Consider the following 16826-nt stretch of genomic DNA (forward strand, 5'->3'; position numbering starts at 1 on the left):
TGATCAAATCCAGACACTCCTAACTCCTCTCTCCTCAGGTCCACATGAGTTTCTGCCCTGCCTCTTTACCAGGCAAGGAATTGTTCCTCACAGGAACCAGCTCCAACAGCCAGCACCATGCTGGTTTCCCTGCTCCCTGTATGAGTCCTCCATGAATACACAGATAAATGCATGTCCTTTGTTATCTATGCATTGCCAAAGAAAACTTTGCTGCTTTCTTCTTCTTCACTCCCAGAAGTGTAAAACTGTGGTGCACAGAGAAAGAAGGAAAACACCATTTCTCCACATGCAGAATCACAGCTCCCTAATCCTTCAAAAGTGAAAAAGGTCATAACTGGAAAAGTCTGCTACCAGGCAACTGGGGTGGATTTCATCATATCAGCACTGCTGCCTGGACACTGGAGACCTGCAGCCACAAGTGTTTTCAGAGCAAACCAGCCTTGCTTTGTCTCTGGCTGGTGGAGCAAGATTGCAGTGGCTTTTCTCCCCTTTGACCCCCCTGGCATTGCACAGGACAGATCAGGTAATCACGAGTCTGTTTGTTTGTCTGTTTGCAAATCTCAGGAAGCAGCTCCATCAAAATCTCCTAAGTCATCAGAATGCAGCAAAACACGGTGTCAAAACAATGCAACTCCATCCCTACCTCCAGCAGGACCTTTATCAGGAATTATCACCTGTTTATCTCAAAGTCTGGGATTACAGCAGGTCCAGGCTGAAGGACCCCTCTATCCAGCCCGTGGTGAGGGCAGGCAGCACCACCCAGCCCATGCCGTGCCCTCTGAGGAGACAACATTTCCTCATTTTGCCTGCTCTGAGTCCGGATGTGTCAATATTCAAATATTCGGGCAACAGAAAGGGAAACTACAGTAACTCGACAAACACACACTCAAGAGAGAGGACATTCCTTCCTGGTCTGTAATCCCCTGGTTCAATAAACCTTAGCAAATCACTGAAGTGAAATTTCTCCCAGTAATGCAGACGTGTACAGAACACTGTCCCTATTAAAACGGTAGGTTCAAAAGTTTGGATCTGTACGTGGATGATGAGTGTTTGCACAGCTGCCTCTCTGAAAGCCCTTCAAAATCAGAGTACTCATAATTCCCATGACTGCCCTACTGCCTCCCCTGTAGCTAGTTATCCCACGTGTGCTGCACGTCCAGGAGCCAGGCAGCGAATCTGCCAGGGGGAAAATGCCCCGCTGCCCTGCCTGGCGGTACTGAGGTGGGCTGGGGAAGCAGCGGGACAGCAGCGGAACAGGTGGAGCTGGCACAGCCCCGTCCCCACTGCCCTGCGCACCGTGCTGGCTCCGGGCGGGAGGGAGAGCCGCAGAGCCGAGTTTACAGCTCCAGCAGCTGAAGGACAGCAGCGGGCTGCCAGTCCCGAGGGAGGCGAGTAGGGGTTTACGCCCTCAGTACCCCCAGCTCGAGGGCGGGGCAGACCCACGAGCACAACCAGGGCACCCTTTCGAGGTGCCAAAACATCCGGGGGCGCCAGCGCAGCCCCCCCACCCCGTGGGGGACAGAAGGGATCATTCCACGAGGGCTTTGTCCAAAGAGAGGGGCAGTGCGGGGGTCACCAGGAACAAACCCCGAGGGGGTCACTATGAATAAACCCTGAGGGAGGGGTCACCAGGGCCAAACCCTGAGGGGGGGTCACTAGGAATAAACCCTGAGGGGGGGTGGGTCACGAGGGCCGGGGGGTCACTAGGAACAAACCCCGAGGGAGGGGTCACTCCCGGGGTGTCCGGGGAGCCCCTCGGGCGGGGCGGGGCCGGGGCGCGGCCGGCAGGGGGCGCGCTCGGCGCGGGTTTAAGAGGCGCGCGGGGCGGCGCGCGGGCGGCAGAGCGGCGCGCGGGCCAGTGCGGAGCGCGCGCTCTCGGTCCCCTCGCTGCCGCCACCGTCCCCCCCCGGCCCGCAGACATGGCCAGCGGAGGGCTGCAGCTTCTGGGCTTCGTCATGGCCTTCCTCGGCTGGATCGGCATCATCATCAGCACCGCCATGCCCCAGTGGAAGATGGCATCCTACGCGGGGGACAACATCGTCACGGCCCAGGCGCTCTACGAGGGGCTGTGGATGTCGTGCGCCATGCAGAGCACGGGGCAGATCCAGTGCAAGGTGTACGACTCACTGCTCAAGCTGGAGAGTAAGTTGGGTCTGGGAGGTGGGGAGGGTGCTGGGGTGCCCGTCCCGTCGAGGCCGTCCCGTCCGCCCCAGCGCCTCTTGCTTCGCTCGGGGCAGAGGGTACCAGTGCCGTAGGGTCATTACCCCGCGTCGGTGTCGGTCGCGTCGAAGCTCAGGCTGAAATATTTGGACTGGGTTTGCCAGGTCTATCGCACGTCCAATGTCCTGTCTCCGTCGTCGTCGTCCCCTCGCCCTCCCCCGAGTGCCTGGCGCGTTGGGGGTGCCGCTGCTGTCGGGTCTCACGGTCTCTGTCCCTTTGGACTTACTCGGCTGTCCCTTCAGGGTTTAAGGTACAGGGCTCGAAGTCCCCCATCTCTTTTATGACTCTTCATCCTGTCGGGGGTCGGATGCGTGTCTCTTAGGGTTCCGCTCGCTCTCCCCGCCGGAGCTGAGGGTCACTCCCCGGTGACTCTTTTGAGGTACGCTCGGCAGCGCCGCCTCCCCGGGAGGGCAGCGGAGGTGCTCCAGGGGCAGTGCCCGGGCAGGGGCCGGAGCTGCCCCGCATCCCCCTGCCCGTCCGTCCCCCGCCTCCCAAAATGTCTCGTGGGAAGGAAGGGTTCGAGTCTCTACATGTGTCCCGGAAAGCGCCGTATATGCGAACAAGAGGTTTTGGCTGTGGAGGTCCAGCCAGGGACTGGGCTGCCCTCGCTGGGCACGGCTGAGCGGGAGCAGAGCTCAGTGGCGTGGTCAGAGTGGACTTTTGGAGCACGGCTCTTGTTTGCCTTTGGCTGTTTTGGTCTTTTTGTTCGTTGGGAAAGTTGCTGCTGTTCCCGTAGAGGTTTTAAGCAGAGGGCTGGCAGGTGGGCTGGCCTCCTGCCCAGGTAGCACTGCCTGAAGTTTTCAGGCAGGCTACCATAATCTTTGAGTCTCTTATCTTGTCGTGAGACGGCGAAGCATCTCATGTAGGCAGGGGCTGCAGCCTGGCTGGCTGGGGTGTCACTGGGGCATCAGCCTGGCCGCAGCCTCAGAGAGGGCTGTTTCTAGAGCGCTGGGGCACATAACTTAGGCTGACACCCAAAGGGGTTAAAAAAAATGTACTACTTTCTCAATACCTCTTGTCTCATCTCGAGTCCTGGAACACCCTCATCCCTCCCTAATTAATAAAATAATAATTGCCACCTTGGTCACCTTCTCTTTCCCAAAGGAATGCGCAGGCAGTTTCACGTAAACCGAGGTTCGCGGGGAGTGTCCCCGAGTGCGATTGCCACCATCCCATCCTGTGTGTCACGCGGTGAAGCCGGACCCTCCTTGGCGGCCAGCCCACATCTGTCCCTCCTGTTCCCTTGCCCCAAACCCCGGTGGCCCTGCAGCTGAGGGGCGGATCGCGCCCATCGGGAGTGCCGCGCACCCACTTGGCGCTCGCAGGGTGCGGGGCTGTGCTGATCGGGGCAGGGCTGGGCGCACAGTCCGGAGTGCTTGGAGTGGTAATTATGTGTCAGCTCAGCTTCAAGCCTCTTATCTCTCACTGGGGGTGGGGGGCGAAGATGCCAGCAGTAGCTGAGGAATCTCCATCCACCCCCTGGATGGCTTGCGAAAGGTAACCTTGCCTCGGGGGCTGTGTGCAGCCCATTGTGCTGTAAATGAGACCCGCCTGCGGAGCCCGCCTTGAACAGGCTCCCCAAAATGTGCTCCAGGCCTCCAGAACTGGCCCATTCATGCCTGACCGCCGAAACCTGCTGCTCCCCTCACCTTTGTCCAGAGGACAATATGAGCTCTTCCAGGGCTACGGGGGCGGGAGGTGACAGGGACCGAGGCTGAGCTTGTGGTGGTCTTTTCTGTTCACGCCGAGCTCTGCAGGACATTATATCTGGGAATTCTCAAATAACAGGGAGATCACAGGGTATGTTATCCTCACAGGGTAAATCAGCGAGGGCTGGCAAAAGGGCTCCTCGTTCTTGCGGTCGCTCGGCTTGCTTAGGCTGTACCTTTCCCTGCTTTTAAGCAGATCATGCCTGGGGACATACACCTTATCTCCCTTTTCCCTCCTGGTGTCCCTTCAAGGTCTTGCAGCCACATGGGCCTGGGCAGGGACCAGCAGTGCTGGTTTGGGTGGAGGTGCAAAAACAAACCAAACAAAACCCCCGAACCGTTTATACCCAATTCAACAGCCACACCCCGGGACAGGTGCAGTGGAGAGCTCCCGTACTGCATTCGTCTGTGGCCTGGTGAAGGTGGCACAGCTGTGTGGGCAGAACTTCTGCCTGGCCACGCTTTCCTGCCAGGGCTTCACATGCCCCAGGTCCTCTGAGCCACATGTCAGAGCCTCATGCCCTGATGGGAGAGGCTCAGATTTGTAATTACTTTGTCCCTGTAGAAAGGACTGAACCTTCTTGCACCTGCAGTAACTCGTGTTTGTGGGAACGCTGGAAGGCTTTGCCAGCAAGTTTTGGAATATCTGGTAGCTGTTGCCGTTCCTCTGGATGTGTCAATGTTTGGCTGCAAGGCAGAGATGGGGTTGGCACAATCTGATGAGCACCATTAGCCAACCGAGGGGCTTCCCGTATGGGCACACTGCTGGAGTGCACCCGTGCTGGCACTTGTCCCTCAGCTGTGTTCAGCTGAGGGCTTATGTCACTGCTCCTATTCAGGCAACAGAAAGGCAGCGTTTTGCTGGCTTACGTGAAAAGCAGTGCGTGGCCACACGCAGACATAGAGGCAACAAATGCCACCCCTGCAATAAGGCTTTGTTGCACAGCCTCAGCATTGTTCTTGTGGCCCTCCAGCATGGTCCATGGAGCTTAGTTAGCTTTGTACTCCTCGGGGTCTCAGGGGCATGGTCTTAGGCAGGAGGGGAGTAGGACTCCTGTGACCTGTCTCTGAAAGTTTCCAGCCCCACCTAACCACATTCTCTTGTTCAGAGCAGAGGTTGTTCTGGATCCTGTCTAGGCTGTTTTAACTGAAGATACTCATCGGCCTGTTTGGTTTTGGTGGGAGAGGTTTTGTGCTTGAGACAAGCTGAGACTCATCTATCACTTCATCACCAAATCTAGTACGTTCACAATGAGCTTTTGTGCCCTAGCCCAGAAAATAAACAAGGTTTTGAATGCCCTCTGGGTCAAGCAACATGGCTGAAATGTGAAATCTTCCCTCCTACACTTTTACCACCCTGGCTGAGCCTGTTCCAGGAGCTGGGGAAGAGAATGGGTGGGGAGAAGGAACAGTTCATGCTCAGGTTACTGCTGCTCAGTTCTGGTGGTAGGGGAGTTAGGATGATGGCCCAGGGAGGGACAAAGCATGAGACATGTGTCCAATTCTCCATCTTTACATCTTGATTAAGCAGGTAGAACCTGCTGGTGGTATCTGTGCCTTCATGTGGTTTAAGGGTTAATTTGCTACCTTGTTTCTCAATCCCTGTTCCTTCCTGATGAAAAATCATGATTGAGTGATAAAGCAGTCTCACTTGTGCTGGCTTTGAGAAGGTAGAGGGTTACTTGGAATGCCACCGAGGCTGTTCCTGTGCAGCGCCCTGGAGTGTCTGCAAGAAGGGATGGATGGGAGTCTGTTGCAATACACTGGCTTTATTGCTCTACAAGCAGCTTGTAAGCAGCTTTTAGTAGCTGGTGTTACTATGTGTTACTAAATCTCTTGGTAAGGGAGTTTCCAAGCTCTGTGGGAAAACAGGCTGCCCGGGCCTCCTCTGACCAGGAATCTGGAAATGGTGGTATCATGCTTGTCTTACTACCAATCTTTATTTGTCAGTGAGGGTAGGGGAGAGCATTGAACCTTACCTGCTTTCAAATATGCAGAGTACAAAGCCACCGTTACCTCCTGAGCCTGCCTCTTGAACTGGACATGCAGTACGGAGTTCCCAACCTTCCCATTTTGTAAAAAAACAGGACACAGAGTCCCTGTCCTGCCTCGATACAGTCTTTTAGACTTGTAGGGAGGTGTTTGAAAGTGTCCAGATTGAAATCTGATGCTGATGGGTATGCAGGGTGGGCCTTTGCAGGGTCTGGTAAGGGGGCTGAAAAGCCTCTAAGCCATTAGCAGCTTTTAGGTGCAGTGGGAACAGCTGCAAAGTGTGAGAGATGTTTGCTGGCCACCTCTGAAGGTGTTAACTGCTTGCTCAGACCTTCAGTCGCCTGTCTACTGCACAAAAGTAACTTTCACATGCTGGCCGGGCAGGGCAGGGCAGCAGGATCTCACCTCTTGCTCCTTCCAGGGAATCCAGCTTTCATGAAACCCTGGTGGGAAGGCTTTGAAGGCTGTTGACTTCTCTCGGAGGTGGACAGTGGAACATGCTTCCTATACTGCAGGGGTGCTTGTAGCTTCCCTCAAGGGTTAGAGGGAACTGCACAGCATCTGTTTCACCTGTATTCTGTCATCAGTTAGTTGGATGAAGGCCCATGGGAAGGGAAGGAAAAGTCCTTATTTTAAATTAAGGCAGTTGATGAGCATCCCTATCAGAGAATAATCTGCACACAGAGCCATTACAGCAATTTTGCCTTACAAACAGCCATTACAAAAATCCCATGGCACTTTCCCAACAGCTTTTCTGTATTATAAATGACATAAACAGATTGAATAAAGAAATGAGATGACAGAGAAAACCCTCAAACATCTGCAGGTGAAGTACTGAAGTATTTTTTATGTAACAAAGCGGTTACCAGCAATTACTTCTGTCTCAGTTAATGATAGTTGTGGGAAGGAAAGCTTATTATTTAGGCTTCAGATAAACTGAATAAAGTTGTTCATGTCCAAAACTACTAACAATAACTGAATGGTTTGTTAGTATTTTTTAAAAACATGTGAGGTTTATTGTGTTAAACAGGTGTGAGCTGCAGCTGCATGTTTGTGGACTTGGGTGATATTTTATGCCTTCAGAATGCACATTTGCTATTAATTGTCATCAGGAATTTTAAGCCTCCATTCTTTAGTTCTTGCTGCTTTGTTGCTATAGGGTTTTCAGGCCGTGTGTCTCATTGCTAACCAGCAATCAGAAGGCTTGGCTTCAGAGGCAATACTGGTTTGTATTGACAAAATACTGTTGCCATCTGACAGCTGTTTGGTGCCAGACCAGTTTGTCTCACCTTATGTAGGACTGTTTTTTCCCCAAAGGTTCCCAAGACTGTCTGGGCTTTCCTGTTCCTGTTGATGAGACAGTTGCAGCAGCAAGGAGTGTGGGGGAAATCCTGTTTTCCCTCTAATATGGTAGAAGTTGTAAAGTTAAATTGCTGTGGATTACTTCTCCTTGCTGTCTGCAGCCTATCCTGTTTAGCAGGTTGAGACAATATTGTACTTGTATAATTTTGGATTTTTAAAGCATCTGGAAAGGCCCATGTGAACAACAGAGCTATTATTAAAGTAGCTTTCCCAGCCCCTGGATGTGCAGCTTCCATTGACAGCGCGTCTGTTAATGTGTAGTTAATAACTGGTAGCTTGTATGATGATTAACTGTGGCCAGTGCACTGCACACATTGCAGAAGTGGCTGGAGGACAAAAGCACTGCCTCCCTGGCTGTGCTCGGAGCACAGGGCGGGTGGAGGATGGCTGCCTAACACAGTCATGTCACATTACAACTTCTTGGGACAAAGGAACACAATGTTCTGCAAATCCTCCAGCCTGTTCTGCTGTCCCACTGCAAGTTCCCTACACGTTTCTGTCCCCTTATGCCATGGAGCCATGCATGAGGAGGGGGCGAGGGTAGGAGTTGTCCCACCACTGTCTGCTGAGAGTGGGCAGCCCTGGAGAATGCTGACAATGCTGTATTTTGTTCAGCTGCTTCTGCGAAGCTGTCATGGCATGCATCCAGTTAATGCTTATACATCTTGAAATTTGTGTGTTTCATAGTTGGGTTTTTAGAGGTCATAGAAGCTTTTCCCAGCTTTTCCTGTGTTTGTCCCTTGGCACTGTGTGTGAAGGTGAAATGTTTCTTCCCACCCTTATAACTGTTTTTGTAGTTTTCATAGATAGCACTGCCTATTCTGAGCTTCATGAAAGAACTCTTTCAAAACCCTCTCCTATAAAGTAATTTCTTCTGCAGCAAGACTGAGCCAAACTTACTGTAGTCTTGATAAAACAGGTTTGGTATCTCTGCAGAAAAGATGGTTTCCCATGCCTATTACAAACTGGTATTCAGCCATGGGCCTCTCCAGAGCTGCTGTAGGGCACAGTTTAGCCACAAATGTATGGCAGCTGAATTGGTTGCCTGGGTGGCAGCCCGTCAGCTGAAGTCTTTCTGAACATTGGCATCGCTTTTATAATGTAGAAATTACTTTAGGAGTGTAATCTCTTACACTGGAGATAAATCAATTAAAAACGAGTTTGGATACCACAGTGGTGATTTATGCTAAAGTGACAAATGGCTTTGTTAATGGGTTTCTGTACATCTGTGCAGCAGATGGGTTTTGATAAACACATGGGTGGTGCAGAGGTGTGTCACCTTCCCCTTTGAAGGAAGCGAGAGATGATATTAGCCCAGCTGATTGAGGAAATTTTCTCAGGAAAGCGAATGCTCATCTTATGAAAGTGTGTTCCTTCCTGTTGCTCTGAATATTGTCTTACTGTGTTGTTTCTGACTGGTTTCATAATCTATTTACTGAACAATAAGGTTGTGTGTGAAGGGGCAGATGGAGATCTGTTTTAGAGCAGAATTAGAGCCTGGTGTTGCTGTGGGTCACAGGAGTTTTCCTGCACGAGCAGTTTTGTGGGACAAAGTGTGGTAAAGAAGCTGCAGAGGATGTCTGTGTGGCTTTGCTCTCCTTGTGGCCAGTGCCAGCCTGAGCTCTGAGTTTCAGGTTGGGCCACAGAGCCCATTGTTGTGGCAGGGACCCAGATGGGTTCACCGTGCCAGCCCTGACCGAGTGTGCAGGTGCTCTGTTAAAGGCTTCAATCTTGCCATTCAAGCCTGAAATGCTTTGCAGAGCTCTACCAGGATGCAATTAGGGTGTTTTGAGGGGTGAACTCCAGACCTGAGAGTCTGTGTCGGGGGACACTTGTGCCTTGGTTACAGCATGCTGCTTGGAGCTTATTCATTTTATTAATAGCCCTGTTTGTTCTCAGGGTTTTACAGGGCTGTCTATGAAAATTCATTCTGTTCAAACAAACCTGATTTGCCAGACAATAAAGCTCAGGCTTTTATTTCACTGCTAGTCAGATGTTTTGTCACCTGAGGGTTTTTTTAGTAATGACTTGATTTACATTACTACTTTTTTTTTGTAAGTTCAGTAGCTCACATTCATGGGGTTAGTGTGTCTTCATGCCTTCAGACTAAAAACCAAATCCCAAGGTACATCAAGTCTGTCTGCTGAGAACTCAGCCAAATTCAATGCTTCAGGCATCACCCCCTGCTCCAACTCTTCAAAAGCACAAGAGGAGGCTCTTAAAGCATTTGAGTATCTTTGAGTCAATTAAGCTAAATATTTTAGGTAGAAAAGACAATAAGGTATTTTTCAATTGGCTGAGTAAGTCCTATTTCTTTTGCAGTTGTATTTTTGTATCCTATGGGGCTCAAACTGAGAATGTAGCACCAAAAAAATCTAAATCAGCGCTGCTGAGTTATTTGTATTAAGGACAGGTTTTGGAAGTGTTGAGCAGTAAATGGGCCTTGCTGTCTGGTGTGGCCCTATTCATATGTATGTCACTATTCATATTAAAACCTGTGCTTAAGTACTTTGTCAAGGTAGAACCTAAATCTGAATACTTCTTTTGATAAACAGATATGTCCTTCCAATTGGGATTCAAATGATCAAGGAACAAAAGATGTCTGAGGGCAATTCCCAGGTCATTTCCTTCAAAAAACCTTTGCATGCCCTTGTTTGCCATGCATTTTATAAGAGGCTGAGAGTCCTCTGATCCTGATGCATGTCAGTCTTGAGACTAAAGCTGAGAAGGAATGTATCCTTGCTTGGATGTATCCCTCCTATCAGGGAGCAGGACTATTTAGATACAAGATTGCTGAGCCCAGTAATTTGAATTTCGATTTGTCTTGAGTTTGCTTTGTGGGTAACTCAAATCCTATTGTCTTCCAGGCAGTCTGCAGGCCACAAGGGCTTTGATGGTGGCTTCAATCCTGCTGGGGCTCGTTGGAATGTTTGTTGCTGTGACAGGCATGAAATGCATGAAGTGCATGGAAGATGACCAGGTGAAGAAGATGAGGATGGCTGTCTTTGGTGGGGTGATCTTCATCATTTCAGGTTGGTAATATGCAGATGTGTTGAGTGTTAAATGTGTTTTTTCCTAGGTGGTGTATATGTATATATCCTGTGCAGGATGTGGGAGGGCTTGATGTGCTGCTCTAAGTGCATTTTGGTCTGGGAACTCCTTAGAGGACTTTGGTTCAGGCTACCTGAGGCACCTTGGCACTGGCACTGCAGTCTCTACATGGGCTTCATGCTTTCCCTATCTGTTGGCAGAGCTGAGTTTGACCCTGCTTCAGTGGAAAAAAGGCTGTCAGCAGAGCAGCCCTGCCTTTGCTGCAGTGTAACTGTGGGAAACCTCAAACCTGTTCTTAACTTCTCTCCCAGCCAGCATTAATGGAACAGCTCAGAACTTTCAGGGTGCTCAGCTCAGCTCTGCTTTACTCCAGATGCCGATTCTGCTGCATCCTTATTTCTGCTGTGATTTTGCTGATTGAGTTTCCTTAAGAACCTTATGTTCTGTTTATGTGCAGGTATGGCAGCACTGGTGGCCACATCGTGGTATGGCAACAGAGTGGCTCGGGCCTTTTATGACCCTTTCACCCCCGTCAACACCAGGTACTGACACAGTTGGTATAACACGCTATAGCTGAGCATGGCAAATACTCCCAGGGCTTAGTTTGGAGTAGCAGGCACTCAAAGAAAAGAATTTTCTGAACTAGCTGGGTTGGCTTCAGGCTGTGCAGAAAGAGCTGGGACCAGATCTCATTATCCATGTGGCTCTTAGGTCTTGCCTTTAAGGTAACATCACTGCTAGAGACCTCACTGGTGGGACTTTGTGATTTTTACCCCACTACATGCTAGAGGCCTGGTTTACACAAAGCTTGGCTTGCAGCTGTTGGGGATGACCCACAATACTGGAGAAACCCAGCTCTGAGCTTTGGGGATCAAGAAAGCCTGACTGCTCCAAGCTGCTGCCTTGTAGGAAGCCACATCCATCCCAGTTTCTGCTTCCTTCTGCTTTGTGTGAATGTATTACTACAACTAATACCTCTGGATTACAGTGATTCTCACTTTCTCCCTTCTTTCTTCTCCAGATTTGAGTTTGGTTCAGCTCTCTTCATTGGCTGGGCAGCTTCATCTCTGGCCATACTGGGGGGATCCTTCCTCTGCTGCTCCTGTCCACGGAGAGAAACTTCATATCCACCCACGCGAGGCTACCCAAAAAATGCCTCCTCCACAGGGAAGGATTATGTATAATGCAACAAAGAAGAGGAGCCACCAGTACTGGTAGCAAAAGCATTTTGGAGAGGACACTACAATGCCAATGTTCTGAGCAGAGTCCAGGCTCTAGGTTCTGCCTTCCTCTTTTCCCAAAAATGTGTATATTTTTGTAATCCTCTTTGCTACTGGACGTAACTTCTCCTTTCTCTCCCAGCCCATGGAGGAAGGCTAGCCTAGATGCATAGGTATTGCCACTGGAAAAGATGAGACCTCCAAGCTTGGGTTAATTTTAGTATTTGGGAGCAAAAGGGAAAATGATACTGTTTTTATAGACGGATGTTGGTGCTTTTTTTAGTTGGTTGTTTTTTGTTTTGTTTTGGTTTTTTTAAATAGATGGTAACAATTCAGTCCCATATCCCATTAAGTTAGAGCCCAGTGTGGTGTGTGTAGAAATTAAAGGAACATATATTATATACAAAATGATGAAACCAATAGCTTAAGGGGAAACATAATTTTGGGGAAAAGGCTTTACCTGTAGGAATGTTTGAAGAGATGTAAAATGCTCTTGTACTGTCTTATTGGCATCATGTTCAGTACCCTCCTTTCCATGCAAAGGGTCAGAAACAAATGCTGTAACTTAACTGAAAATCCACACTGTCTGTGCACATGCTGTTGGCTAATGGAAGATGCAGTGTAAGGTAGAGACTACAGAAGTTACCAGATTCCCAAAGCATCTGCAGGTTTCCCTGGTGCCAGGGAAGAGCTCAAAGAAAAGGATTGCCTTCTGTTTTCACTGTGTGTCTCTCGTGAGGTTGTGGCTGTTCCTTAGAGTGCTGCCAGTGATTGATTCTCCGTGCTCCCACCCTGGCAGCTGAGCTTGAAGCTTTATCCCCCTGTGCGTGTTACAGGTCACCTTCTAACACTTCTTTCCTCGAGGCTTTCTCATTTGGGCTTAGTTTCCCAATCTCTGTTTGCCTGATGCAGCTCGCTGTGTTAAACCAAACTGAATGCACTGCCACTCCCTGATGTTTCCCCAAAGATACCTCACACGCTGCCATTCCATCCTGTCTATTTCTTGTAAACGCTTTCAGTGATGATATGAAGGCAAATTCCAGGAAAACTTACCCAAAGGTTATGGCATTTGCTTGTAATCCAAGCTCACCAAAGAGGAAGAAACAAACATTTTAAAGATACAGCCATCCTTGCATATTGAGTCATATCTAAAAAAATAATAATGCTGTTCATCAAAGGTTCCCACCCCTTCCCCTGAAACACACAGTCAGTCACTTGGTGTTGGCTGACACTGGGTGTTAAGTCTTGTGATTCCTAGAGGGATGGTGCCACTTCTCCAAAGCTCAGCCTTTTTGCATAGAAGGAAACTGGTGTATCTGATCAGGCTTTATAATTGTGTATATGTTCAGAGGCATCAGATCTCTTGATTTCCTTCTGTAGACAGGGAGACCCTCTGGCTGAGTTATGTACCACTTTGGTGGTCTGTTCAAGCCTTGTACCTCTGTTTTACCTGACTCCTACAGCATAAAGTTATTAAAAGAAACCAGCCAGAGCATTTGCTTCAGGCTTGAGTTGATGTTGGCCTGTACTTGGAGCTGGGCCATGTGGCTTCCCCTTCTCCTTGGGGAATTGCCTGTGCACAGCAGCCGCCTCAGGAGACCTCTTGTCTTGGGAGGTGGCAGCTCAGGTCACATTGAAGAGCTGCTGAAGTCTGTGCTTTTGTATTTGCATTAACCCTGAGCCAGGGAGCAGATGCTTGTATCGGGAACTTGTACAAAGTGTTTAAACAATTTCAATAAATGAACTTTTTTAAGGAAAATCAGACTATTACTTCATTTCTTGTTATTGAGCAGAACTTGGAACGGTGCACATGCAAGTGAAGAGTGGGACTTGGGCTTTTGGGAGCCTGCCTGCCAGGATGGAGCTTGTTTGGCTGTGTGTATCTACAGCAGACATAGGTGGGGACAGATCTGCAGTGAGTCAGGCAGTTGTGGCCTCTGGCAGAAACTCACCCAGTAATCTGCTATGATTGCAGCCCAGGAACCAGAAGGTCTGCTCTGCTCCTCGGCAGGGCAGGCTGCACCCTGGGTGGAGCAGGAAGGGGCAGGGGGAAGGCAGATGGCTCCCTTGCAGGGGAGTGGGAGCTGCAGGAATGGGGAGGGGATGGGGCACAGAGCCAAGGTGTTCCCAGGAGATGAGCTCTGCCTTCAGAGCAGCAAGAGTGCTGCTGATCCATGTGGGTCTCCTTCCATCTCACTCTAAACCGCTTTAGGGAGTGTACTGTGCTTCTATTGTGACAACACAACCATTCTTGCAGGCCAGATAGAGAATGGTTCCTGTTGGGCATGGAGTCTTCTAACCTGCACTGGTACCTCCCCAGGATAACAACGCTCTATCCCCCTGCTTCTCCCTGCCCTGGAAACCATTTTCTGTTCATAGGGATTTTGAGTTCAGCCCTTTCACATTTTAAGTACTTGTGATGAGAGACAAACTGTATTTAAAACATTTTCTTAAGATCAGTCAAGGAGCTGCCTCCTCTAGTCCCTCACTCTCCAAGGGCTGTTTGCTTTTGTAATTACAAACAATAGGAACAAAGCTAATTAGGCCACGTAAAGCTGGCAGAGCAAAACAGCCAGGCATGTGGCTGGCTGAGTGAGCTTGCAGTGCCTGGAGCAGGCTGGTTGCCTGGCATAGTTTGGGGTCTATGGTCATTCTTATTCCAACCTGTCAATTAGTCAAGGATTTCCATTGAGATTAATTTTTTCCCATGTTTTCATGCTCATTCCTTCTCCAAGGACTTTTGCAGCAACCTCTACTCTGAAGGTTCCTGGGCAGAAGAAAAGAGGAAAGCAATCTCACCTATAAAATGTTCAGTAAGACTTCTTAGCAGCTGGCAAAAACAGACCACTGCAGGAGATGCAGATCTGTGTGTGAGACTTGCACAGAGGCAGGAGCCAAAGGCCACCTTGTTTGTTTGCTATGCTTTTAACTGGACAAAATTCAAAGCCAAACTTTCATTTCCTATGCCTTTCTGCCATGATCATGCCATTCTGCTCAGCCACATTTTGTTCAACCCTTTGGCCATCTCTGCTGTAGGTTGCATAGAAACAAGTTACATGGGTTGAAAGTTGGGGGAGTTTCTCACTGGATTTCAGTCTTTGCACGTGACTGACATTCCTGCTGCTAAACCCATCTTGCAATGAAATGATGGCATTTGTCTCTGCAGACAATGGGAACTTTGACTGCTTCTTGGCATCTTCTTCCATATGTTATTTATTATTCACATGGTGCCAGAGCTCTGTATACTATGCAGGGAACTTCACTGTCAGTGGGAATTACATGCTCATTAATATTGCTTAGATATTTCGAAGGGGTAAGAGACCTCAAGATGTTTTTGGAATAGCATCAGCCTGTTGGATTTGGCTTCTCCAACTCAATAATTTTAAGAAATCATCCACGCCCAATGCCTTTTTCAGATTCAGCTTCTGATTTGCACATGAGCTTCTTAAAATAAATTTACCTTTGTTTTCTGTATTGTCCTGAACACATAGCTAAAGACTATTAAAGCACTGAAAACTGACAATTAGGATCACAGAAACAGCCAAGAGCCCTAGTGACAGCTGTTGACAGCTGTTTGTGAAACACAAGCTCAGAATCTTTTTAATAAAAGGCAGAAGCAGAAATAATGGCATTACTGAGGGAAAGAAGTTAATGAAGGACTTCTTAAGAGGAAACCCCTGAAATGTCAGTAACCTTCTGATGTTGCTCAAAAGCAGCAGATTTACAAATCAAGATGAGTAACCAGACTGAAAGAGCTCAAGCCTTCGTCCTGAACATGGAGACATTTGGAGTAACTTTGGGGCAACCAGTGAAGTGACAGTGATGTAAAATTGTCTGTCTTTTCACAAAGGACAGCTAAAAGCTGCCAATGGTAGCAGCATATTCCAGGGTCGTACACCTAAGTCTACCTGAAAAGTTATTTCGTGGTCAGCTCTTTGCAGAGTGACAGCACTGCAGCCAGATCACAGAACAGCCTGGGTTGGAAGGGACCTTTAAATGTCCCTGCAATGGGTGGGGACATCTTCAATAAATCTTGCAATGTCAGGCCTCATAAGTGGCCAAAGCCCTGGCAGCTATGTGTATCCCATCAGGATTACTCGCCCACAATGTTGCTTGCCTACCACCTTGGCAGCTGGCAGAGGAGATGGCTGGTGTCACAGGGAGCAGAGCAGCCACAAGCTCACAACAGCCACGTGTTTCAGCCAGGGCTTTGCATCCAGCTGATCTGAGCTTTCCAAACTGGCCTTTGGATTGCGACACAAACAGTATTGCAAGGGTGTCCTCCCTGTCCCCCTTCATTAGACTCCTCATTCCTCCACTCCCACTGGTTCTTCAATTTGCCTTGTTGCTGTTTCCCTGCTTCTGGAAGTCCAGCCTGTGACAAGGAGCTTGTTCTTCTATAGCATATTGCTTTTGACCCTTTCTGCAGCTCCTGAAGTCCTGTGCTCAGGCATCTGCATCACTGAGCAGAAAGGGAAAAACACTCCTTTGTTGAGCCTCATGTGCTTGATTGGAAAACATCCCAACTCCTACAGCTTCTCCAGAAAAGCCCTGCCTGGATTCCTAGCATACTGTGTCAGGGACTTGGTGTTCCTAGGGTCTACATCTCCTACAGGGACCTGCTGTGGACACCAGGAGCCCCTGGAGCTATGGAGCCCGTGGGTGCTCCTGCTTTGCTGCCACAGGGGCCACAAGAAGCCTTCAGCTGACAGGTCCTACCTGGGCTGGGGGCCAAGCTCTGGGCAACCCACCTGGATAACACATCTGCTGGGTTTGCCTTGAGGCACAGAAGCTGCCCTCCACTCCTATCTGGTTCATCAGCCAGGCCCAGAAGCAGGTTTCATGTCAGAAACGTGAATTTTGATGTTAAGTTTCCCATATTTTTGCCTTGTTCTAGAATGGCTCTGCTTCTGCTGTGTCCTGATTCATTATAGTTGTACAGATCCTTCCTCCTGCTAGAAGGAGGACTGTTTGGAAAAGTGTTTTCATCACCAGGCAGGTCCATCTGACCATACCAGACTGTTGCTGGCCGGTACAGCCAGGCTGGGTGGCACATTCTGGGACATTGCACAAGTCTGCATTCTTACCATGGTGTTTTTGTACTTCACCTACCACATCAGAAAATTCCATACCTGCAAAACTACATCACTGCCTCTTGTCCAGGAAGGTGAAGGATGTGACTGACCAAAAAACCTGCATTTTTAAATCAGAGCAGAGAATCCCCAAGACTGAGGGGTACAAAGACAGCCTTTGCCAATGTCCTATAGCTTGC

The 16826-nt window shown here is 49.2% G+C and overlaps 1 protein-coding gene across 1 annotated transcript; it reads left to right on the forward strand.

Annotated features, from left to right (window-relative positions):
• The first annotated feature begins 1839 nt into the window (after positions 1-1839).
• Positions 1840-13313, forward strand: CLDN1 (claudin 1). The gene is made up of 4 exons (XM_066193348.1): positions 1840-2142; positions 10151-10315; positions 10792-10876; positions 11356-13313. The coding sequence occupies exons 1-4, from the start codon at positions 1920-1922 to the stop codon at positions 11516-11518; spliced, it is 636 nt and encodes a 211-aa protein (XP_066049445.1). The 5' UTR covers positions 1840-1919; the 3' UTR covers positions 11519-13313.
• Positions 13314-16826: the final 3513 nt, after the last annotated feature.

The sequence above is a fragment of the Chamaea fasciata genome, unplaced genomic scaffold, assembly GCF_029207755.1.
Source record: "Chamaea fasciata isolate MVZ Bird 193981 ecotype frontalis unplaced genomic scaffold, bChaFas1.0.hap1 SCAF_11, whole genome shotgun sequence".
In the NCBI taxonomy this organism is placed as follows: domain Eukaryota; kingdom Metazoa; phylum Chordata; class Aves; order Passeriformes; family Sylviidae; genus Chamaea; species Chamaea fasciata.

What these genes read in the sequence shown, in the direction of transcription:
- CLDN1 (XM_066193348.1), top strand. Translation starts at nt 1,920, where the DNA reads ATGGCCAGCGGAGGGCTGCAGCTTCTGGGCTTCGTCATGGCCTTCCTC. An exon ending in GGTGATCTTCATCATTTCAG is followed by an intron (nt 10,316 to 10,791) that starts GTTGGTAATATG and finishes GTTTATGTGCAG; the next exon opens with GTATGGCAGCACTGGTGGCC. An exon ending in TTCACCCCCGTCAACACCAG is followed by an intron (nt 10,877 to 11,355) that starts GTACTGACACAG and finishes TTTCTTCTCCAG; the next exon opens with ATTTGAGTTTGGTTCAGCTC.